Here is a 24,855-nt window from a genome sequence, read left to right as displayed (position 1 = left end):
GCAGAATCAAAATCAGTATTAGCAACAATAGAAAATGACATTACTTGCAGCTTACAGAGATACTTTTCACATGACCACTTCTCTTAAAAGGAGAGATTACGATGTGTTACAGGTAAAAGGCATAATTCAATTTCATCCATATACTGCCATCCTTAAGGAAAAGCAACAGGAAGACTTCCTACCCTTATGCTGATCAGTTAACTTGTGGAAGCCCAAATGTGAAGTACTACCAAAAGGGCAATAAACTTTAGAAGAACCCCAATTTCTAAGTCAGAATCTTAGCTAAATACGTTCTTACCTCCATTCCCACATCTAACGAATGACCTACAGCAGTCCCAGAACTTGGCATGCCTTTTCCACTGGAGCACAGAGAATACAAACAAGGACTGGACAAGTTACCACATACAGGTAGCCTATTTAACAGGAAGTACAGTAGACATAGCCCACTTAGGAGTAATCTTGCCATAAATTCGTGTTTTTCTTTTGCCAAGAGCATTTATTTGGGGACACCATTATTGAACAGCTCCAAGGGCCTGCACATGCTCCAGTACCAGGCTACCATACAGCAGTCTTCATTCGGTAATGCCGCGTTACACAAATCAGGACAACTAATGACTACTTGAGAGGGCTACTTTTTACGGTACGGATCTGCAATTTCACTGCAAAGCTGCTTCTACCCCTGGGAGCCCAGCCGCGTCCTCCCTCACAGGAGGCGGAGCTGAAGGTGCTGCTCAGCACAAGTGTGTGAGCGCACCCCGCAGAGAACGAGGCAGGGGGAGAAGGGGGAGCCTTACCCTTGCCGGCCAATGGGGGTAACCTTTCATCTTGGCGAAGATCAAGTCTCCGGGTTTGAAATCTCGGCTCATGTTTTCTCACCGACGTAACGCCCTGTTGCCGCCACACGAGCCGGGCTCAGAGAAGGAAAGGCTCTGCGCCTCCAGCAACCACCGAGGCACTGCCAGCCACACGAGGTACCACTCGCCGCCGGGATAAACACACTGGGGCGAGAGAGAGCAGAGAAAGGCAACACAAGAAGGCACGTCAGCAAGGGCGGGCGGCCCCTGGCTGGGGCGCGCTGGGCCGTGCCCGCCCTTCACCCCTGCAAAGAGACCCCCTGGGCACTTCGCAGCGTCAGCGCCCGCCCGCGGGCAGGGCCAGGCCGCCCTGGCCAGGACAGCCATCCGCCACCTTGTCCCCATCTCCCCCGTCCCCAGTGGTCACTCGCCCCCTCGCGCACGCGGGCACGATGGCGCGAGATCGCTGCAGGGGGGCAGAAGGGGGGAGGGAGGGGGCGCGCGGAAAAGAAACTCCACCCGCCCTCCTCTCACCTATCCATCTCTCTCTCTCTCTCTCCCTCTCCCTCTCCCTCTCCCCCTCCCTGTACCCCCTGACCCCCCCCTTCTCTCGCTCGCTCGCTCTCCCCAGCCCGCCCGCCTGCCGCTTCACCAGCGGCGGTGCTGCTCGCCGCTACCAACCGTGCTGGCGTCCGGCCCGCCGCCCGCCGCGGGAAACACGGCCGCGCCGCCTCCTCCCGCCAGCGGGTCGGTACCACCGGGCACGCCGCACCGCGGTAGCGGGGGAGCTCCGGAGTGCCGGCGAGGACTCGGCGAGCGCCCCGTCGTAAGACAGACGGCTCGGCTCCCGCCTCCACGCCTGGAGGAATGCGGGCAGCCACGAGAGGAAAGGGCCCGCCGGACCCGAGGCAGGGTTGGAGAAAGGAATGGGAAAAGTCTCGTTCGCTCCCTCTCCCCGCAGTCGGAAAAGTGGTTCGTTCCTCCTCCGGTCGGGGCGGAGCGGCTGCGACGCCGCTGGAGGGAGCGAAGGTGGACGAGGAGGAAGAAAAGAGGAGGAGGAGGAGCTGCCGCAGCGGCGCGGCTGTGGGACCGCCCTCGGCCGTGGTGGCGGCGGGAGCCGAGCTGAGGATCGCCACGCCACGGGGGAATGGGCCCTGCTCGCCACTGACAGGCTGGCGTGGTTAATGAGCGCCAGTCTCCTTCGCAAAGCGGGCGAGTGCGACTGTCCCCGCGGGGCCCTTATGCCCCACGAGCTCCGTTAGAGAGCCGTTCCCTTGCCGGGCTTTTCATCCCTTCTTGCTGCCGGCCCAAAAGCTGCCCGCGTTACCCGGATACTCCCCAGCCGCTTGCTTGATGTGTTGACTTCCCCCAGCATACAACTCCTCACAATGTTTTATTTTCTTAAGTCTGTAACACTGTAACAGAGTCCTTACTTGTTACTCAGTCACCATTAACTCCTGGGTTTGGTGGAGGTTTTTTGTTTGTTGTTTGTTTGGTTTTGTCTGGTTGATTGGTTTTGTTTTCTAACTAGGATTGCTACTAATTCAGACTACGTTACTCCCCTTGTCCTCTCCATATCTATTCTCTCCTGGCTTGTTTACCAGTAGACATTAAGCTTCCTCCTCACCTAGCATTTCAAGCCACTACGCCATCCTCTCCTGTTTCTCTCAGCTGATCTCCTTAGTAAGTACATCAGCCACTGCCAGCCTCCCCACAAGTAGCTTTCTTCAAAGTGAAGATCTCAAAACCAGATATAAACCTACTACCTTCTTTCTTATGGCCTGCTTATCCTGTTGTGTCTGTTTCTAGTTCTGCATCAAAAATTAGCTTGCCTGTCAGCTCTCTCTGGGTTTAGTCCTATGTGATGGTCCCACATAGCACCTCCTGCAAGTCATAGTATGGCACAAAAAATTACTCCTTATACTGTTTCACAGGGGCAGACCTAGCCATTTTGTGCTCAAGTTTTCATCTTTGATGTGTGGCCTGATGCACAAGTTTTACAAGTCAGTTTTCTGCCAGCTCTCCTCTGTGCTACTTGAACATAAAGGTAAGTTCTTGTGAGAAGAATCATCTTACTCCTTTCATTTTTAATACTGAAACTCAAGTTAGGTCCAAAACACCCACTGCAGTTGCCATAGAGCAAGTTGTGAGTTGTTATAGGCTCTCTCCTCCTTAAATGCAAAATGTTGTTTTATAAATTTTAACTGTAAAATTTCATATCATCTGTGTTAAGCAAGAACAAACTGCATTTTTCTGATGGCTTAAAAAAGTCAGATCTCTTTGATTTTCTTGGAGGTGGCAAACCTCATATCCCTGACATCAACTTACTCATAAAAAAATATAAAATTGTCAATATATTAAGATAGATAAAAAACTTTCTTCCTACATAAAAATGAATGACCACTTGGGGCAAAAGTCCACATCCCTGGTGGTATTTAAAAGACATACAGTACTTAGGGATATGGTTTAGTGGTGGCCGTGACAGTGCTGGGCTAACGGTAGGACTTGATGATCCTAGATGTCTTTTCCAACTGAAATAATTCTACATATGGTTCTACATATGATATGTATTTTTCAGTATGTAAGGAAGGAAAGGTGTTTGTTTAACTACATGTATGCAGCAACAGTATTGTATCTAAAGTAATTTTTGTGAATAGATGTAAAAAACTGTGTGGGACATTTTGGGCAGATAAGCTAATACTACTGGTTCAGAATTTTCCAAGTTTTTATACTGTCAAAACCTATCACAGCATTCAAATATGATACTAAGTCTCTGCTTCCTTTCATATTATCACATAATTTATATTTTTTCATTAGCTGAGGCCATTTTTCATATTAATTTTTGATTACTCATCAGACAACAGCAGAGAGGACTTCCTCTTCGCTCTGTATTTTTGATCAAAAAAACCCCAGCCATGCTGTTATTAAAAGAACTGCAACATAATGAAATCTATTTTTGTGAACCTGGGCAAAGAACTTATTTCATTTGGCACTAGACATTTAGAATAATTGCATGATGGACAAGCAGAAAAATCATCAGTAAAAGCCAATTATAGAAATCAAGTCAGAAACTAGAAATTAAGTTTTGAGTCTTTATCTCTAAGGGTAAAAATATTACAGAGTTTTTTTTATTTTTATTAAAACTTCAATTTGTACCTTGAAGGATATACCACTTACATGTTACTGCTATTGTCCACTTTTCTAAGATATGGTGGGGTGGATTTTGTTCTCTCACTCGCTTATGCCGCTCTTGTTTGACATCATATATGAAATGAACAGGGCTAATGCCTTTATTAATGTTCAGCTCTTCATTAAAAAGATCAGCTGGGCAGGGAGCTTGACGCAGAGCTCGCCCCCGCGGTCGTAGCTTTCCCAGGCAGCCGAAAGGAAAGAGGCGTGCAGAGTCTGTCACTGGAGTCCCAAGCAGCAGCTGTCCTTTCTTCTTTCCTTGTGGCACACCGGTGGCCCGAGGATGAGGAGGCATGGTGTGCAGAGTCTGTTGCTGAAGTCCAGAACAACAGCTGTCCCCGCTCCTTCCGTGGTGGCAGCACCAGGGCTCTCTGTCTCTATCTCCCTGCTTCTCAGAGCCTAATATAGTCTGTTCTTTCTTAGGTGATGGCGACAGTTAAAAGCCAGTCAGGGGATGTGTTTCCCTCTTCCTCAGCTAGGGCATTTGTCTAGACTCCTCTATTGTGTTCGGTTTTTGATTTATATTCATTTCTATCTCCTAAAAATACTCCCATGATCCTAAGGGGTTTTTATTTGCATGTTAGTCCCAGAATGGCAGCGTGGAGGGGTGGGAGGCCAGGTAGTTTAGAGAAAACAAACAGAGCAATTAGCTAATTAGCATTTCAATATCGGTACTTAGCTAGAGTTAGTAGTTTTCTTTTAGTGTTGCCATGGGAACTAGGAAAGCCCTGCCCGCGTCTCTGGGGAACACCTGGAAACTGTTCATAACAATATATAGTTACATCTGGGTCTTGAAATTGTCAGTTGAGATGTTTCAAAGAAACCTTTCCCTTTGTGCAGTGAGGCGACCAGAAGGGGAATGGAAACCTTGTTAAGGGTCTCCCTCATCCACCCTGCTGTGATTTCTGTCCCAGGGTCTCTCAAAACCATTTACCTGTTTGTTTCTCTTGATAATACGAGTGAAGAATGTGCAGCCCCGAATCTGAGGCTATGCACAGCTCAATCTGGCTCTCACGTCAGTCGGTGATTTTAATTTCCTACACGGTGATTTTAATTCCTACATTACATTTTCGGAACCCAGAGCGCCCGGGCCGTGCGGGCAGTGCGCGTGGGGCTGCGCGCGCCGCCAGCCCGCCCGCTGATGACGTTCCGCCGCGGCCGGAAGTTGCCGTTGGGAAGGCGCCGCGCCGGCCGCGTCCCTGCCGGCGGGTCCTGGAAACGGCGCGGCGCTTCCCTGCGCTTCCCGGCGGCCGCGCTCGCCCCGGCAGCCCGGAGCGGCCCCGGGGTGCTGCTGCTGGAGCTCTGTTCTGACCTTGTTCCCTCAGCCCTTCCTGCCAGGTAAAGCGCCAAAGCCGCCGGTACGGCGTGCGCTCAGCCAGCGCCGCTCCGGGGCCAGCGGTGCGAAGGGATGCTTCTACTTTGGTTTTTAGCTGATTTAAAAATTTTCAGCCTGCATTAGTCAAAAGCTAGTGGTTCGTTCAGCCGAAACTGGTGAGCTTTTATAGTTGCAGCACAGATGTGGTAATTCCGTCTGGCTTTATGTGTTTCAAATTAGTACATCCTGGTTAGATTCAGTTTGCTGGAGGGGACCTTAGAGATGCTCCAGTTCCATTCCTTTGCCGTGGATAGGGACACCTCTCACTAAACCAGGTTGCTCAGAGCCCCATCCAGACTAGTCGTGGAACACTTTCAGGGGCGGGTATCCACAGCTTCTCTGGGCAGCCTGTTCCAGTGCCTCAACACCCTCACAATAAAAAATTTCTTCCCCACATTCAGTCTAAATCAATGGCCTCCATAAAGCTAGTTAAGCATATTCAGAAGTTCGTGAGGAGAATATGACACAAGTTTTGTAGGTAACATCGAATGTATTACCTCCTCAAGCAAAAACTTCCTAACACTTCCTAACTATTTTGTTTGATTGTGGTGCTCTGACAAGCCACTCCACACCCCTTGATTTTTTTTTTCCCTGATTGAAATAGCATGCTTTTAGTGTGTATCCATTTGCGTGCTAGTAAACTATGGATGTGCGTCTTAGCAGAGAGATGTTGTATATTCAAGATCATTAACATTCCCAGAAAGCAGTCATTAGATATTCCCTGTTTCCCTCCCCGTCAAAGTAATGAAGAGACTTAAAAGTAATTTCAGAAGGTTCTAAAACTTCAAGGTGGTATGGATGTGTCAGAGGAGATTTTGCTTATGTTTTGAGACAGATTTCTTTTCTGCTGCATCTATTTAGTTGCACTTTTTTTTTTTTTTTAATTCTCTTCAGATTTTGGTATAAAGCCAAATACATATTTTTGGCAATAAATATTAAGAAAAGGGTGGTCTAAAAACTAGTTTCTTAGTGTTCAGAGCTATGTCTGAATGTGAAAATTTGACACAATTGATAGAGGTATAGTTTCCTATACCAGGATACATAATTTTCTTTTTTATCGAAGCGATTCATCTTTGTTGAGTACAGGACTACAAGTACTTTGTCAAGATTTTCTTCTCTCACGTAAAGTTAAAGTTTTCAGTGTGCAAGTCACTAATAATTTAATGAAACTTAACATGTGTGTAGATATTATACTACAGGCTATACTTTGAAAATGAGGCTTTCAACTGTTTTCTCATTTGAGATGGAAAGAAAGCTGTGCTGTTTTCTTTACGAGTGTGAGTGACTGTTGCATGACAATTATTGTGTTTTGAGTCTTATGAACACATGCACCAAGGTGAATTCTGATGGGTAGATGTTAAAAATCACAAAGGATACATTTAGCTATTCTATGTGAATATACTGATTTTCTGTAAAAATAAAACAAAGAAAAAAAAATCCCAACCCAAAGACTCAAGAGTTGTTAGAACTCTTAGTTGTTAGAATGTTAACATTTTCTGTTAAAATTATAGATTGAAGCAGAAATGCATTTTGTTCTTTCCCATATTGCTAATGCAGCAACTGGAATGAATAAAATCAGTTTATATTAATATGTTACACCAGCTGGTGCTGTTGGACACCACAATATAAAATATACATTAAAGTATTGGAGAGAATTGAAAGAAGGGCCGCAAGGTTGGTGAGAATGTTAGGAGGGATGGCTGAGGTCACTTGATCTGTTCAGTCTGCAGGATGCTGAGGGGAGATCTCATTGCAGTTACAACTTCCTCACAAGCAGAAGTTAAGGGACAGGCACTGATCCTTAATCTCTAGTGACCAGTGACAGGACAGAGGGAATGGCCTGAAAGTGAGTTGGCGGGGTTTAGGCTGGATGTTCAGAAAAGGTCCTTCACCCTTAGGTGAAGGTGGTTAGACCCTGGAACAGACTACCAAGGGAAGTGGTCACAGCACCAGCCTAACAGAGTTCAAGAAGCATTGGGACAATGCTCTCAGGCACATGGTGTGACTCTTGGGGTGTCCTGTGCAGGCCCAGGAGTTGGGACTTGATTATTCTAATGGATGCCTTCCAACTCAGCTTATTCTATGATTCTGTGGGCATGTGATTGCAAACAAGGGATGGTAAAAATGGAGTCTAGGCAAGTTTCCTGTTTGGGACTTTAATATGGATGTCCATCTGCTATCATGTTCAAAAACCAGCCTTCATGGGTCTTTAATATTGACTGTTGAATACAGCTTATTTTATGTTACTTTGCTTTAATTAATGAAAAGAGATCTTGAATGAGTTTGCTGTGCAACTTGATGTAAACAATGGATTTTTTAAGTTCTGCATTATAAATATGTTGTCTATATTGGTTTCTTTTTTATTGTGACACTAAATTAATGATTTTTTCTAAAGATGAGTAGAGTTACAGTTCAATTTAGAATTCCTTCTGTATAGTCCTAGCTATTGCTGATTTATCTAATGCAATAAAAATATGTTCAAATAGAAAATTCCAGGTTTGTAAAGTACTTGGAAGACTTGCTGTGTTAAAGGCTGTTATCAGACAGCAAACTAGTACGTTCAGTCATGGTATACGCATTTATCTTTAATAGAATTGTTTTGAAGAGAAATGGAGTTTGTAATATTCTTACGAGCTAGAGGATCAATGTATGGGAACAAAATACTTTATACTGATATTCTGAAAACTGTGGCAAGCACATTTTTCTCTCTCTCAGGATTTTTTATTGAGGTGGGGATATTCTGCTGTGTTACTGTATATATATATTGATCTACAGTATTTAAGCTTCAAGGATTAGAAGTACAATTCTCATAGATGTCTAAGACTGTAAAATTATAGTTAGTAGTTGTTCACATGACATAGTAGTAACACTGTTTTCTAACTGCTTGTGAGTATTAACAAATGATTCTTTCATTATGTCGGCAAATAAATTAAAGCATGTCTATATTACAGATTGTAATGTTTTTATGATATGGAAGAATCATCTTGGAAGCTTGTCAAGTAAATGCATATACAGTCAATGATTCATTCTCCAGAGTTTATAGTTTATGCAGCTGACAAGCTGTCTATTGGCCATCATGAGTTCATCCTCTCCAGTCAACTATTCTATCACAGAAGCTAGAAGGTGAGCCTCATTTCTGTCTTTTTTTAGTCTAGTAATATAGTTCAAGTTTTTGTGGTTTATTTTCTAGATCCTTGAAATTATGTAATTCAGACTGAAAAAGAACCAGCTGCAGTGTAATATATGCAAGCTATGCCATGTCAATACAGTTATTAGATGTTAGAATTATGGAATGGCCAGGCTTGGAACAGACCTCAAAGGTCATTGAATTCCAACCCTCTGCTCTGGACAGGGACACCTTTCACTAGATGAGATTGCATGAAGCCCCATTCACCTTGGCCTTGAGCCACCTGCCAGGAATGCGGTGTCCACAGCTTCTCTGGGCAAAATGGTTTCAGTGCCTCACCACTCTCACAGTAAATGATTTTTCTAATACCTAATCTAAGCCTACTCTCCTTCCGTTTAAAGCCATTCTTTATTGTTTTGTCACTACATGCTATTGTAAAGTCTCTCTCAATCTTTCTTGTAGACTCCCTTCAGGTGCTGGAGGGCCACAATTAGGTCACCCTGAAGCTTCTCTTCTCCAGGGTGAAGAAACCCAATTCCCTCAGCCTTTCACCAGTTCATCTCAGGAAAGGCGCTCTATCCCTCTCATCAACTTCTTGGGCCTCCTCTGAACATGCCTCAACAGGTCCATGTCCTTCCTGTGCTGGATGCAGCACTGCAGTTGGGGTCCTACCAGAGCAGAGCAGAGGGGTAGAATCCCCTCCCTGGCCCTGCTGCCCCTTTCCTTTGGACGCAGCCCAGGACACGTTTGGCTTTTTTGGGCTGTGAGTGCCCATGGCTGGGTCATGTCCAGCCTCTCCTCCACTTGTACCCCCAAGTCATTCTTGGTAGGGCTGCCCTGATCTGTTCATCCCCAGCCTGTGTTGGGGCTTGCCCTGTCCTACCTGCAGCACCTTGCACTTGGTCTTGGTAAGCCTCCTGAGATTCCCATGGGCCCACTTCTTGAGCTTGTCCAGGTCCCCCTGGATGGCATCCCATCCTTCAGGTGTGTCAGCTGCACCACTCAGTTTCTTGTCATCTGCAGACTTGTTCAGAGAGCAGTTGATCACTTTGTCTGTGTGGATATTCTCAGTTCAATCAAAGAAAGAACAGAGATAATTTTCTCCCAGAACGAGCCTGGGAAACTTAGAGAAAAGAATTAAAACAATTATTATCTCTCTTTCTGTAACTGTTGTTTATAGATATGATTCTCCAGAGTGTGCTATCCATAGCTCACCAATAGTGTGAGAAGTTTTTGCTTTGAGACCAATCCAGTCTCACCTTAGCAAGTCACATTATAAAAAGACGCACTATTTTCATTAAAGCCTTCTAATTCACCTTCTGAAGACTGGAGTCTTTTCTTTCCGTCCCTGACTCAACATAGCATCAGTTAATGAAGGTTATAAATAACACTGGTCTCAGTATGAATCCTGAAGGACACCACCTGTCATTGATGTCCTTTGAGACTTTGAGCCATTAATCACTATCTTTTGGATGCTGCTGTCCAACTATTGTCATATCCACCAGCAAATGAGTCAAGTAATCAAATCCATTTCTCCAATTTAGAGAGAAGGATGTTGTGGAAGACTGTGTCAAAAGGCTTTACAGAAGCCCAGATAAATGCCATCTGTAGCCCTTCCTTTGTCCACTGATGTTGTCATGTTACTGGATGATAAATTGTCTACACCTGGTGAGCTAATACAATGGTTGTTCTCCTACAACCATTGGATTGTGGAACTGAACAAAGCCATTGTGTAAGAAGGAGAACTGGAAGTTCACCAGCCCCAGTGCCCTGCCAGCTTGACTATGTCAGCTGTAACATTGGTGTCCCTGACCACTATGGACTACCAGTGAGGCCCCCAGGACAGAAGAATACATGGGTAAAGGAGGGACAAAATACTTAAATGATAATGGGTAAATTATTATCATGTGTATTTTTATTCTGGGACAATCAATGAATATGTATGTAAAATACAGTGTATAATTAGAAACTTTCCTATACTCAACATGCAAAAGTGTAGGAGGAGCTACTGTCTTGTGCATATGACCAAATAAAGAATGACTGCTTTTTAATGCTACATTGCTGTTAAGGAATTAGCTATTTTATTGAATTTTTGGCAGCAACTCCATCATTGCAGATGTACATACTGGCCATCTGATGTGCAAGAATTCTCACGCGGGCATAGGAGACATGACAGAGGTAGTTTTTGCCGCCACTTGGGAACAAGGTTGCCGAGTTCCAGAAGGGTTTTCTACAATACCTGTAGGGGTAGAGGTTGGTTATAAGTGTTGCACATGGCTCTTATTTTTTCTAACCTGATATGTGTTTGATCTTTGGCGCAATTAAAGTAAACTTTGATTCATTCTGTTTATATTAACTGGGAGAGCTATTTTTCATTATTTAAAATCTGATAGTAAAAACCTGCCAGTTGTATAGAAATAGCAAAATTCAGTGAATAGATACTTTGGTTAGGAAGTCAGGCTGCAGACTGCTTCTTCAACTGGAGATAAGTTTAGCGTAATTACACTGCTACATAGTAAATGAAATAAAGTTTCTCTGATACAAATTTGCAGTTTCAGCCATATATGGAAGAAAAGCTAGTGAAAACTGTTTCTCGATGATGTTCTTTGTTCACTGTAATTAGCTGACTTGTGAAGTGAATGTGAATTTTTGAGCATTCTGTGATGTGGAACTCAAAAGATGTTTCACCTGTTCATATGCTTTCTTAGAGTCTTAAAGTACTACCAAAAATAGTGTCTTAGATAAAAGCTCTAGTTGCTAAAATACATGTTTTCATTCAAAACCAATGATCAACAAACTATTAATATGTGAAAATGGATGTGCAAAGCAGTCTCTGATTTCCTCTTAGACTGCAAATCATGCATGATTTGAAACTTTCCAGGGATTTTGCCTGATTTTGTGACTTAAGCTTCCAAGAACTTTATGCTTGTAGCACTTTTACTGGTAAATGAATATGGAAGACTCTTCTACAGTAGGTAGTATGAAGCTTTCATAAAGTACTTACTGCGTGTGCTGATGATGCTGTGAGGATTAAAGAAGATACCACAGAAATAAGGTGGCTAATTAAGAATTCCTATGCTGTGCATAAAAAGTTATTTTTAATGCTTTCCCGTCCCAGTACTTACAGTTATGCTGTTCGTCTTCATGCTCTTATACACATTTTTCATTTCTATAATGTCCCTAATTTGCTATTGTGGTATTATGTAATGTGTTTGTGGTGGTTTTTTTTTTCCACTACTGGTCCAGTTAATTCACATAGTGATTTTTTTCTCTGAGTAAGTTTTATTGTACAGGTATCTCCAGTGCACTCTTTTTTTTTTTTCCCCTGGATAATTAATAGAAGAGTTGAAAGGAAGAGCTTTATTTAAAGCTGATTGCCATAAAAACTAAGGTAATTTCCTTAAAAATTTGAAGGTGTTTCCTTTTAATTACTTTAAAAAAGAAGTTGTTCCCTTGCTTTCATTTAAGGTGCTCTCCTTGCAAGAAGTATTAAATATCATCAGGCTTAAGTAAGCACAATGACCTCCCCGCTGCCCAGAAACTATCAAAATGGTTACCCTTTTCTTAATCCTTGTTCTTTGCATTAGTCATCCCTAGCTTTCAGTTTAGGTCCTGTTTTTCCCCCGTGCTCTGCTTTGTTAACCTTGGTGCCATCAGGTTTTTGGGTGTCTTTAGTTAAGACAGATACTTCTTGTATAATCTTTGAATAAGACAACCTGCCTTTCATCTGTTTTCCCCAGCCATGGGAAAATAAAGGTCTATCAAACCTATTATATGATGTCCACAGACAATCTTTTATATAGTTTACAGGTGCTCTTGATGCTTAATTTGTTTTTGCCTTTTTTTTTTTTTTTTATATATTTTCTATATTCTTTACGCATATATTTGTAGCTCTGTAGCCTATCATAGTATTCGTAGCTAGCATTTTACCTAGTCTATTAGACAGGAAGACAAAATAAATTCTTCAGTGGCTCCAACCTGGGGGTCCAAAGTTAAATTTTTGGGGATGCCAAAGTTGAAACTAGCTCTCTGAGACACATTTTCATAAACAAAGTTTAATTCCTGTCTAAAGGAACTAGAATTCCTTTAGACAGGGGAATTTGAAGGTTGAACTGGGAGAAAATTACCTTAACACTTATATCTCTAACTGGGGATTTTTGTCAGATATGCTAATTCGCCAAAAATAAAAGTTGCATCCATGCTATGCTACGTGTGCATCTTCAATGTTTTCCACCTGGTGAATTCTGCATCTAAGGATCCTTATAAAGGTTACCCCTTTTCATCACCTAATGGTGTCAGGCTCATGATTTTAGGATGAGTGAAAAGGCATCACTCTCACTGTTCAGATTCTTCTTACTTCCTTCCTGTGACTTATCACCATATTTTCTTAATTGATTTAGCTAAGAGTTGCTTAAAATAATGATATGGGATTTTTCTTACCTGGTTACTGATTGTTTGCCCTTTGAGATGTGTTGGTTCCTCTGGGTATGTGATACTGAAAGCTAATAATGTGCCAGCAGTTTTCTTGCAGTACATATGGGTTTTAATGATCCTTATCTCCTACATATATTAAAAATATAGACTGTGTTAAGTACATGGCACCCCTGTGGACCAAGTACTGATGATGTACAATTATTCTGATCACACAGATGAAGTCTGTCTTGTTTTTAAATGAAGACTTGACAGAATTTATTAAATTATAAAATATTTATAGGCTGCAGCTAAAAACCTGAAATTTCATAATTTGTTGTTATTAGTATGTTTAAAGGCTACATTTAATTTAGAACCCTGTTCCACTTGTTAATTACATTTTGCTAGTCAGTTTATTTGAGAAAACATATTATCAGGTAAAGTTTTAGTTGTGAAAAATGTTAATGGTGCCTGTGTATAAATCTAGGAGTAAAGTGATATTTTTTTTAATTTAGAAAAACCCAGTGTACTGGAATTTACAGTGTTCTTTTTGTGATTAATACTTAAGACTTCATGTAGACCAATGTATGCTATTTTAGTATTTTCAGGTCTGCATGAAATTATGCCAACTTTTTTGTTTAATTTAATCATGTTTCTTTTACAGTTTAATTTATAATTAGTGGCCCTGACAACTTTCACTTTTGTGTGGAGCAACTGATTGTAACAGCCATTCTTATATAGCTTTAATTATCTGAAAAACTATATATATCAAATAATGTGAAGATTGAATTTCAGCTCCTGAAATTTGAGTTGTCCTCTTTGAGTTATAATAATTGATTGTAAGATTATTAAGCTAGTTAATAAATATGTATTTTTATACTAATTTTTCATTTTCTACATAAAAGCTTGTTTTATTATGAGCTTGTGACGCTCAGAGGTGAATCCTGTTACCTGCCAAGTAGCTTTTCTTTTGGTTGAAAAAGTAGTGGATATAACAGGTTATTTTAGAGGACTAGACCTTTAGTTTGTATTTTGTTTGTAAACAATTGTTTATCTGTAGTTTAGGTGTATATATTTTTGAAAACAAATGTGGAAGAGTGAGATTTATTCCACATTTATGCATTTCTTTTATGATAGTGATGTTTTTGAGACAGTAGTCCATGTTAAAAAATGAACCTTACTGAAGAGACGACAGAAACTTGCTAGTCATTTTAATATATATTATTGAAATTATGTTTTTAACTATCCTGGAAGTTTATTGGATCAATAATAAAAATAATGAAAAATAATGAAAAGCATGCTTAAATCAACTTAGGGAAATTAAAAGTGCATATCTAATATAAGTTCCTGCTTCTACATCTCTCACAGTTTGCATAATAAGCAACAGTAGGCATAGCTTTACTTACGTGAATGTATAGAGCTTTGGACCCACAATCTGATAATTGAAATAAGGGAACATTAAAACTTACAAGGAATGCTTATGTTTTCTTTGTTTTACAGCCTACATAATGAGGAATGTGAGTTACTACAGAAGAGCAATGAATTGGAATTGGATGCTGTTTTAGGTCTGAAATGGAAACTTCTTCAAGCTAAAAAAGAAAACTTGGACTTAACTATTCAACACAATCAAGAAGTAAGAATTTCTTTTTCATTTGCCTTATTTTACTCCTGGAATAAATGTCATCTTGTTTCATTGAAGTAGTATTCTCAGGTAGTGGATCAAAAGCATAGTCCGTAACTGGAAAATATGAAGAAAGGTGTCATTGTACAGACCTCTCATACCTGTTCAGATACTGTTAGCACCTCTGCTGTCATTGTTAATAGTTAAAAGGTGTGGTAACTGGAGCACTTCTCAACAGCAAATGCAGAAGAATCTTTTGCACCCCGCGCTTAATGTAAGACGTGGTTTGTTTGTTTGTTTGTTTGTTTGTTTCAGTCCAGATAGTTCCATGGATCCATTTTTGCAACGACACCACAGTTGATAAGCCAATGGGAAAATAACAATGTAACTGAAGTACAAGAACAAGTCATTGTGGGAGAAGTAGGCATCTCTCAATTTGGGTACATACCCAGATAATAAATGTACATGGAACAACAAACTTATTCTATTGGCTGTATTTAGCCAAAACCAGATGAATGAGCACCCACATCAACTTCTCCTGGGAGATTGCTTAGAGCAGAATTGCTACCTGTAGTAGTAATAATACTTCTTCAGCAGCATAGTTTAAACCAGATTATCAACTGCCAGATTGGCATTAGCAAATGTGGGAAGTGTGCCTAGCAGCAATGTACTGAAACTGACTACAACTCAGCACCCACCTTTTCCTGTGTTTGTTAGTGGGGGAACTGATATTCAGACTAAAGAAAAGATTAATTGAGTATATTCTTAATGCTACTTCATTTCAGTATAGTTTGCTGCAACAACATCAAGGAAATCCTTTGTAATGTGAGTGATTTCCCATGTATGAAATTCTCATTGACAAGAATATTGCTACTTTGTAGATGTTCTGAAGGAATATGTATTTTACTTTCCATCTTCTTGTGTTGAAATATCTTGAACTTGGTTTTCTGAATCCAGTTTTTGGCAGCAAAGATTGTCTCTCAGCCTGTATAAGATCCCTTTTGGAAGTGTTTTCTATTCTTAGTTTGTTGTGTGTTAGCGTTAAAGGCATCTGTTTGACTACTGAGCATTATTAGACTGAATTTTATGCTTGTATGTATATTTGTGAGTTACTAGATGTCTGATAGTCTAGTATCCCAATATGATTGTTCTGAATGTTACCAGAAAATGGTCTGGAATATAATGTTTCTCTTATGGCATTTTTTTCCTCTGAGGTGTAGGAAGATGACAGTAATACATGATTATTTTTTTAAGGTCGTACATTTTTTGAAAAATAGAGGGGTATGTTTAAAGTACATGAAATTCATCTAGGAAAGGATCAGTTCGCAAAAACCAGTGAAGTATCAAAATGTGCATAAACATGCAGTTGCAAGATTGTATTTCAAATTCAGCTGGAATAAGATGGCAGTAATGAATGTGATTCCAAGTACCTTTGAAAAGTATTTTGCAGGTGTATTTCTGTAACACGTTGTACTTCTTCAAGAGAACATTGTTAGCAGTTTTATGAAATTTATTTTCTAGGTGTCCAACTATGAGAAACAGATAATTAAATTACGGTCAGAATTTGAGAGAGGAGAGGCCATTCGACAAAGTCTGGAGTATGAATTGGCTGTTGCCAGAAAAAGTGCCCATCTGAAAATGTGTACTGCAGAAGAAGAATTAAGTGATGCAAAAAACAAACTTGTGGAACTGCAAGGTAGGTTTCAAAGAAGTAAAGATGAAATAAAGGCTAAGTCTGTTTCATGTCATTAAGGTAAGTCAGAAGCAGGGACTTAATTAAATTTTCTAGTTTACTGGTTTTAGCTGTTTTTCTTGAATCTGTCTTGCCATGTCTTATCCATCTGCTTTTGAAAACTCATAAGAGTTCACAAAACTCTTACTGTCTTATGTGTGGATTAGAACTAACTGGCTAACCCTTCCAACCCTTCTTTCCTCTTGCCCATCACCTTCTGTTACTTCTTCCTTCAGTGCTGTCTGTGTACAGAATTGTAATCATGGTGGCCATCTTCACATCCAGGTTATCCCTGTGTTCAGTAGTTCTTCATTTTCAATTTCAGAGGAAAAAAAAATAGGAAGAAAAAAGAATAGAAAAAATTAATTCCTGCTCATTTGTTTGCACTATTTCCTGCAGCTTTTTTCTAGAAGTTCTCATCATATGTATATTTTCTTTCATATTTTCAAATGTTTCAAGCTTTTCATTGTTCATATCTGGTTTATTTTCTTCTCATTGATTTTGTTTCTTTTTTTTATAGTAAAGTGTGTTGTGACAGTAGTATGTAGAAGGGAAGGTTTTTACGTAGACTTTTTATTTCCTACTGCTTTTGTATTCAGAAACTCAGATTTCCTTTATACTCCTCAAACAGAAAGGTTTCATTCTTACAAGGAAATGAGGTGCATTTTTAGTTACCTAAACTACTATATCTATTTAATCTAGTACAGGGGATGTATCTGTGAGTTTGATGAGCTGTTGATATTCAATGAAGAATTTGGAGTACTCCTCAAAGATTTTAACCTTCCAAGAACTGAAACAGAGTCTGGATCTTGCAAGTACTTAAAGTAACAAGTATTTTCAAGATGTTGGGAGAGCTAAACTTTCACTCCTTTGGAGAACATATGAATAATCAAAAATCTTAGGGATTGGAAACACATGAAAGATAGTGAATCTTATGGATTGCAGTCTGGAAGAAGGCATCTTTTTCCCCTTTGGAAATTTCTCTGTGATTACAAATGGAAGATTTGAATTGGTAGTTTCTCACGTAGAGCAAAGTCATGTCTCTTTCCATGTGTGCTGGTTTCCTTGTCAGTATAAGAGTCATGCCATGCAGGTGCCAAGAGGCAGGACTGATGCTGATGGAACCACAGCACAGTGAACCTAGTCTGCTGGGCTGCCTGTCACTTTCCTGAATGGACTAGGCTAACATGTGATGAGGGGACTGGAGAACAAAAAGGGGATAGAAGAGGCTTTACAGAGGCAAGGGATATCTTCTTAAGTGCAGGTGTGTGTTAGTTTCTTTCAATACCATAGTCAATAATTTGCAGTCTGTCAGTTGATGACAAATTCCATTGGCTGAAATTTCTCAAACTTTTTATGTCTGTGGCAAGTGCCAAAGAAACCAAATTACAATTTTACTGCTTAATTTTTTAGCAATTAGTAATTTTCTGCTTCTTTTCCTTTGTCAATTGGAGCCTTTCTCACATCACATGGTGCTTTGGTATGACCCCAGCATATCTCCTCAGATAGAATGCTTCTTTTGTGCCTTGTACCCTTCAGTGTTTTCTCCAGATTTTTTTCTGCTGTTCTTTTTTAGGGTTGATTTTCTACCATCTTACAGCCCTTTCCTGTCATTGTGTCCACTGATTCTCTGTGTCATCTTAATATGCTCTCTTAATTTCATTCTTTCTGACTAAGAAGAAATGTCAGAAAACTGAGATGGATTTGAAATAAAATCCTGTTGCAAAGTGATGATGACTTAAATACCAATGCAGCTAGTTGTATTCAGTAAAATGAAAAGCTATTGTAAAATATTTTCTTCTATAAAGCTGCTTACATGTTATGAAGGTTTCCGTGGCATTTAAGATTTCACAGAGGTGTGTATACAATGTCCATCTCAGGTTATTTATGGGCTGAAGATTTAAATGTCTTGAGGAGTAGTTAAGTTTCCTTGGAAAAGCTAAATCTTTGCCTGATAACCCAACCTACCTTAGGTTTATCTACAGTCTCTTTCACGGAACAGGTGCCTATCTTTACTGTCATTTAAACTGACCTCAGATTTAATTGATTCAGACTAATACCTATATCAAAAATGACATTTGGCAAAATGTAGAAATCTGAAATTAGGTCCTCCATTCTATAACGATGTCATTTCACAGAATTACAGAATATGCTGATTCAGAAGGGACACACAAAGAATTATCTCAGGTTTTTATCCTTTTCCAAGAGAAAAAAGTTTTTTAATTTTTAAAGTCTCTCAAATATTCATGTGTTCTTGTGGGAAAGATGTGATAGGAACAGAAAATTTGCTGGTTTCTTCTTAGTGAAGATGGTGCTCTCCAATGCTGGAGAGTTAATGTTGCATTAACTCAACAAAATACACAGAAGAACAGGGTATCAAAATACACAGAAGAACTGATGATCATTATGGGTTTGGGTTTTTTTTTCTGGATATGTTTTGCCATGCTGCTTCTACTTTTTTTCTTTCTCTTTTTCTGTAAACAATAGTACTCAATGAAAACCTTCAGCAGAAAGTGACAGAAACTGAGAAAACGTTTCATAATGCTCAACAGAAGTGGGAAGAAGAACAGCAAAGACTTGCAAAGGTGAAGGATGATATCAGCAAAATTTATAACAATGAATATGTATTCCTTCTTAAAGAAAGAAACGAAGTAGAAACTATTTTACTGGTATGGTGTATTAATAATTGCATGAGATAATGGCTGGAATGGCTTAATATGTACGTAGAAGCAAGATCCTAAACATGAATGGTAAATCCTGGTTCTAAACCTGCACTTTGTGAACTACTGAACTTAGCTATGAAAATGCTGAGGTAGGCATAGAAATGAAGTCAGTTTAATCTACTAAAATGTGTCTCTATGATACGGAGTTAAAGTAATCTTCTCTGCTTTCTAACAGAGAAAGTTTTGTGTTGTGCTATATTGAGTGTGCTTAGCATTGTGTTTGGAATATGGTAAAAGATGTTGGAGTTCAATAGTAAATGCAATAGCATCATCTTGTGGTGAGTCAGAATATAGTATTCCTCCACAGAATAACTCAGTTTTTTCTTGGACTATTTGTGAAACTGTGTTGTTTATACATGCTCTAAACCAATCGACCAGCCATGTTTTTGATAAGCAAATATGTATAGTGAGTGTGTATGTGGCATGCAGGTACACATGTATATATAAAGGTGTTTCTTTTTTAGCATGGTGAAATATGTTTTTTCCTGAACCTTTTAAGTTTGGGTAACTGCTGGAAAAGTCTGACAGAGTTATACCATGTCTAAAAAGTTCAGAGACTTCAAGACTCTGAAGTCATGTTGACTTGTTTACCAAGCTTGATGTATTGTTCATGTCAGTTTTTTGAAGTTTTGATGTAGTATTTTTCTGGGAAGCTATGTATAACTTATTTCATATGCACTTTTCACAGCTCACTTCTGTTAATATGTGGAAGATAAATCTGAAGAGAAATATTTCTATATCTTTCCAATATAGAAAAGATGACAGTAGTTGTAAATTTGAGTAAAAGTAACTTTTTTTGCATGCTGATGGGAAGAAACCTCTTCATTGTCTTGGTATTACAGGCAAAGTTAGAAGATTTAGTGCCTCAACATGAAAAAAGAGAAAATGAATTAATTTTTTCGGTTACTAGATGATGATAATGGAGTGGCACTAGGTGTTAATAAGGGTGTCATGTATCCCTTAGTGTCATGTTTAAGAGGCCAAAACTTTCTACCCAGTCATGAAGAACTTCTAAAATTTGTTTTAGACTTTGGAAAAGACTCATATTTCTTTTATCTTCATGTATAAACATGATTCTGTCAAATTTCAATCTTCCAGAATCGTTCTTTATGAATAATTCATTTTCTTTTCCTTCTCCTCCCTGCTCTGCAGATGCCTTATGATTAGTAATTTTCAGGAACAAGATTATGTGATGTAAGAGTAATAGCAGAATTTGTAGACCAGCCGGTTTATTTTCACAAAATGTCTCTTGCCATGATAAACTATAGGAATAAATGAACAGGAGGACTTAAGATAATCTTCCTGTGTTTTGCACGGAAAGTAATTGGCTTTCAAAAGGTCTTCCAGCTAAGTCACTGGATTTGTAACTTGTTTCTGATGCTAGTTATGGAAAAGCTTACTCCTGTCCACTGGACTGAAGCTATTCTTTTTTAAGGCTTCTGGAATCCCCAGCTTAAATATGTGCTGGGCTACTGGGGGCTCATTATTTGGCTACTTTCCTTCGTGTCTGGTGTGGCATGAATGAGGATTTTGTAGTGGTGACTCCACAGAGCTGCTGAGTCCAATAGTGTTAGTAATTACACCAACCTGTATCTTGGTTCAACTTCCGAAGGCAGAAATTGTGGAGAGGAACAGCTTAGTTATTTTATCTTTCCAAGAAATTCATAGTTCACGTAACTAATTTTATAATTCCATTTCTGAGAAAAGTCTTCAGAATAGTAGAAATTTAGAATATTTATTCTATGGGAGTAACTTTCAACAAATATCTGATGATTTGCAATTCTAACAGTTAGAATAATAACAAAGAAAAACTTCTGTCGTTTCATCAAATGCACTTAACTGTTTCCCTCTCCATCATTGCCATTGAGCTGCGAGAGAGAACAGATTGGAGGAGCAGCCTTGTACTTCTTTAGAGAAAAATTTCCTGTGGAGAATCGGCTCTGATTTTTGTATTACTGCAGAAGGTCATGTTTGTAGTGAGTTGTGAGCCCACATATGTTATCTGGCAGTGAATGAAGAACGTCTGTTGTTGGGTAAATGCTTGACGTTGCTGATGTGTTAGATTTTAGTAACCTGTTCTGATGCAGTCTTTCCTGTTTTGATCTTTCTACTTTATCTTAGCAAAAGTAACTCTTAATGCCTTATTTCTTTTCTAGGAGCTGAATAATGAACTGCAAAATACACGCAAGAAATTAAGAGATGTGGAAGTGGAACATAGTGGCTGTAATGAGGTGCTGAGATGCCAGGCCAATGAACTTAAATGCAGCACTGAACGAGAGAAGAGACTTTTAAAGGAACTTGAAGTAAGGCTTTTTGACTATTGCTATTAGTCTCAACAAGCACTGACACTAAGCAATTTCATTTTTGAGGGATGGAACCTTCCAGTTAGGCTGGAATTCTGTGTACCTGATGAGCAAAATATTGAACATCTGTTTTGCAGAAATGGCTGAACAGGTGAATGCCACTTTTACTGTGAGCTTGGCTTGAGACTTGTGTTTAAACATCAGATAGGAAAAGGTTTATGTAAGTGTGAAAACAAAGCTAATTTTACTTCAGGAAATCTAAAGTCTTAATTTGTCTGTCTTATATTTTTGGTTTAATGGATTTCTGGTGGTGAATCTGCTGGAGCTGCAAAAATTGCCAGATGATGTGCTAGGTGAGGGAGTAGAATATTGAAAGATCACAATTGTCTTACAGCAGCCTTCTCCTAGAGTTAGTTACTTGAGTTAGTTACTGCAGGTTTAGTTTTCCTTTCTGTTGAGTGACACCCATGTTTGAGAAGTCTCTAGTATTTGAGAACAATATCTTGTAAATAGGCTCTTTACACTAACCAGCTAGTTTCCTCCTAAGTTTGAGTATTTTATTTGTCAACTAATAGGTTTTGTAGTAGCTATGTTATATGTTCATACAGTCTGGACCAAGACTTTCTTGGTAGAACATTTGTCATTGCAGAAAATCATACTGAGTGGACAATTTTTTATTCTGATGAATGTTTTCTACCAAAGGCATTGTTAAATATTTTCTGCAATGAATTTAAAATAAACTGTCACTTCTTAAATATTAAACCTTAAAGAAACAAGTGACATAGTTTTCAGCTGTGTTTTTTTTCCTGATGCTTTTATCTTAAAGGCAAAATAAATGTTTTAAGTGTTGATTTTTAGGTAGGTAGAGTCCTGCATTAAAGATGAAGCACAAAAGAAAATTCCTACAGGGAAGATCAAAGCTCATCAACTAAAAACACTGACTTATTGATGAACAAGATAGACCTTTGTGCCCTCAAAGAATTCTACAGGAAATCTATTGTCATGTATTTTGAGCTGCACTTATTGGCCTAAGTGGAATTGCTTTCAGTTGGAATGTGTTGCATACTGTGAAGTTCCAATAGCCCTTTTAAAAAGCACCAAGTTTTGCTTCCCTGTACTTGAGTAAGAACTCTTCTTACGACCTCATGGCATGTTGTATACTAACAGAGAAGTCATGAGCTTAAAGGAGGAGGAGAAAGACAGCAAATAATTTATCTTTTTAAATACTTTGATTGAATATACCCACCAGCTGTAAATTTGAAAAGAAAGGATGCAGTTCCTTGAAAATGTGCAATTGCTATACCCTAATGATGGTCTTAATAGGGAAATGCTACCTACTAACCATAATCAGAAAAAAAATTTTTTTTTTTGCTTCTAAATTTTTGTTAAAATATCTTAGTAATGTAAGAAAACATATTAAGTCTGCAGAAAAATGAGCTCATGTTACTTACTGATAAGGATAGCTATTTAAGCAGTGATTAAAGAAAAGTATGTGATGAAGCTTCTTGCATTTGAAAGTTAAAGAAATTAACACAAGTCTTTGAATCAAAAAAATCAAACTAGGTTAGATGTCAGTACATATTCTGTTGGCAGCTTGCATCTCACTCTACCATCTTAGAAGTAAATTGCATATGTATAATCATCTGAAAGGACCTACAGTAATCTTGTAGATGGTGGTTCTAATGGGCAACCTCCTCCTATGCTTTGCAACCCTTGCCATGAGGAATTTTTTCCTCATATCTAATCTAAACTTCCACTGGTACAAATTTCCTCTTATTCTGTCACTTGTTACCTGTGAAAAGAGACTGACCCCCACCTGGTTACAGCCTCCTTTCAGGCAGTCATAGGGAGTGATAAGGTCACCCCTGAGCCTCCTCCTCTCCAGGCTAAACAAACAGCTCCCTCAGCTGCTCCTCAGAGGACTTGTGTTCTAGACCCTTCACCAGCCTTGCTGACCTTCTCTGAACATGCTCCAGCACCTCAATGTCCTTCCTGAATTGAGAGGCCCAGAACTGAACACGAGATTGGAGGTGTGGCCTCAGTAGTGCCAAGTTCAGGGGACAATCACTGCCCTGGTCCTGCTGGCCATTGGTTGTACTGTTGCTGCTACAGGCCAGGATGCCGTTGGTCTTCTTGGCCACATGGGCTCAGCTGGCTCTTGTTCAGCCACTGTCACCAGCACCCTCAGGTCCTTTTCTGCTGGGCTACTTTTCAGTCATTCTGGCCCCTGCCTGTGGTGCTGCCTGGGGTTGTTGTGGCCAAAGAGCAGAACTCAGCATTTGGTTTTGTTGAATGTCATGGCGCTGGTCTTGGCCCATCTCTCCAGCCATTCCAGCTCCCTCTGCAGGGCCTTCCCACCCTACAGCAGATCAATACTCCAACCCAACTTGGTGTCATCTGCAAATGCAAGTGCATTCATTCCCCTCATGCAGATCACCAATAAAGATAGTAAACAAGACTGACCCCAGTACTGAGCCCTGGGGAACCTCACCAGTGCCAGCTGGATGTACCTTCATTCTCACCACTCTCTGGGCCTGGCCATCCAGCTTGTTCTTTACCTAGCAAACAGTGTACCCATTCACATCATAAACAAAAAGTTTCTCCAGAAGTACACTGTGAGAAATGGTGTCAAAGCCTTTATTAAAGACTAGATGTATAACATCTACAACTTCCTTCATCCACTAGGTGCATCATATCAGTAGCCAAGCTGAATTTCCATTCAGATGTTCAGCCGAATTTCCATTCAGAAGTCTTAAAGTAGTACACCCCAGACAGAATGGTCTACATTTTTTCATTAAGTAGATCTGTATTTTTTTATCTCTCTTCATAGAATTCTTAGCTTATAGATTGAAGTGGGTAGATATAGGATACATATCTTCAATTTCCATGCTGATTACCTCATGTTAATGATCATTTGGTTAGCAAATATGTACTTAAGTTCTTGATGATGAGAAGAAACTTCTTAACGTGATTGTGTGAGGAGTAGTGTACTTTAACTTAAACCCCAATCTTAAAATATTTTATTATATGCTACTTCTTGAAAAGCAGTGGAGATTAATGTTTCCTGGAGTTCACAAATCTGTTCTTTTGCTACCCTCTGCTGGATGTGAGGGACAAATCCATGGGAAAATAGTTGGGTTTTGATAACGGAAGGAAATGTTAAATTTATTTTTTTTCTTTTAGTACAATGACACTTGTATGAAGAATTTTATCCAACAGACTGTTGTAAAGAAAGGAATGTGCAAAAAACTTCCTGGCCCCCATTTTGGTTTTTTTCGTTCTTTTTTTTTCTTCAAATATTAGTCTGGTTTTATCCTTCAGTGATTACTCTGATCATGGTCAAAAAGAGGAAATTCCTAGTTTCCAGAGTTAGAAATTAAGAGAAAGAATAATGGCAAGTTTCTGTGGACTTTTCAGTTGAAAGATAGCTGTTGCTGTACTGTCTAACCTACTAGCTTTCCAGTTTGCAGTGACACCAATATGTTGCATAGATCTGGAGTACTTCTGAAGTAGAAAACACACTGTGCCAGAAAAATTGAGATTGAGAACTAGATGATCAGATATCATTCTGCCTCTTTGGC

General features: G+C 39.7%; 2 protein-coding genes across 11 annotated transcripts in view; one reads left to right on the top strand and one right to left on the bottom strand.

Annotated features, from left to right (window-relative positions):
- Positions 1–5,038, bottom strand: part of PSIP1 (PC4 and SRSF1 interacting protein 1) — a 37,892-nt gene extending 32,854 nt beyond the window's left edge. Inside the window, exons 1-2 of one of the 2 annotated variants that reach the window (XM_053932314.1) lie at positions 4,918–5,038; positions 795–998 (exon numbers count right to left, since the gene is read on the bottom strand). In XM_053932314.1, the coding sequence (XP_053788289.1) occupies positions 795–866 (72 nt within the window). In that variant the 5' untranslated portion in view covers positions 867–998; positions 4,918–5,038. Of the gene's footprint in view, positions 1–794; positions 999–1,475; positions 1,527–4,917 lie in introns of those variants that run through there. The other variant, XM_053932313.1, reaches the window with a different exon arrangement.
- CCDC171 (coiled-coil domain containing 171) overlaps positions 1,610–24,855 on the top strand; it is a 162,113-nt gene continuing 138,867 nt past the window's right edge. For 7 of the 9 annotated variants that reach the window (XM_053932309.1, XM_053932307.1, XM_053932306.1 and 4 more), the window contains exons 1-6: positions 1,610–2,841; positions 8,310–8,481; positions 14,396–14,528; positions 16,038–16,212; positions 18,736–18,917; positions 21,128–21,274. In XM_053932309.1, coding sequence (XP_053788284.1) covers positions 8,405–8,481; positions 14,396–14,528; positions 16,038–16,212; positions 18,736–18,917; positions 21,128–21,274 — 714 coding nt within the window. In that variant the 5' untranslated portion in view covers positions 1,610–2,841; positions 8,310–8,404. Of the gene's footprint in view, positions 2,842–5,220; positions 5,322–8,309; positions 8,482–14,395; positions 14,529–16,037; positions 16,213–18,735; positions 18,918–21,127; positions 21,275–24,855 lie in introns of those variants that run through there. The other 2 variants (XM_053932308.1, XM_053932304.1) reach the window with 2 other exon arrangements.

The sequence above is a fragment of the Vidua chalybeata genome, chromosome Z (genome assembly GCF_026979565.1).
Source record: "Vidua chalybeata isolate OUT-0048 chromosome Z, bVidCha1 merged haplotype, whole genome shotgun sequence".
Classification (NCBI taxonomy): domain Eukaryota; kingdom Metazoa; phylum Chordata; class Aves; order Passeriformes; family Viduidae; genus Vidua; species Vidua chalybeata.
This window is presented reverse-complemented; position numbering and strand designations above follow the sequence as displayed.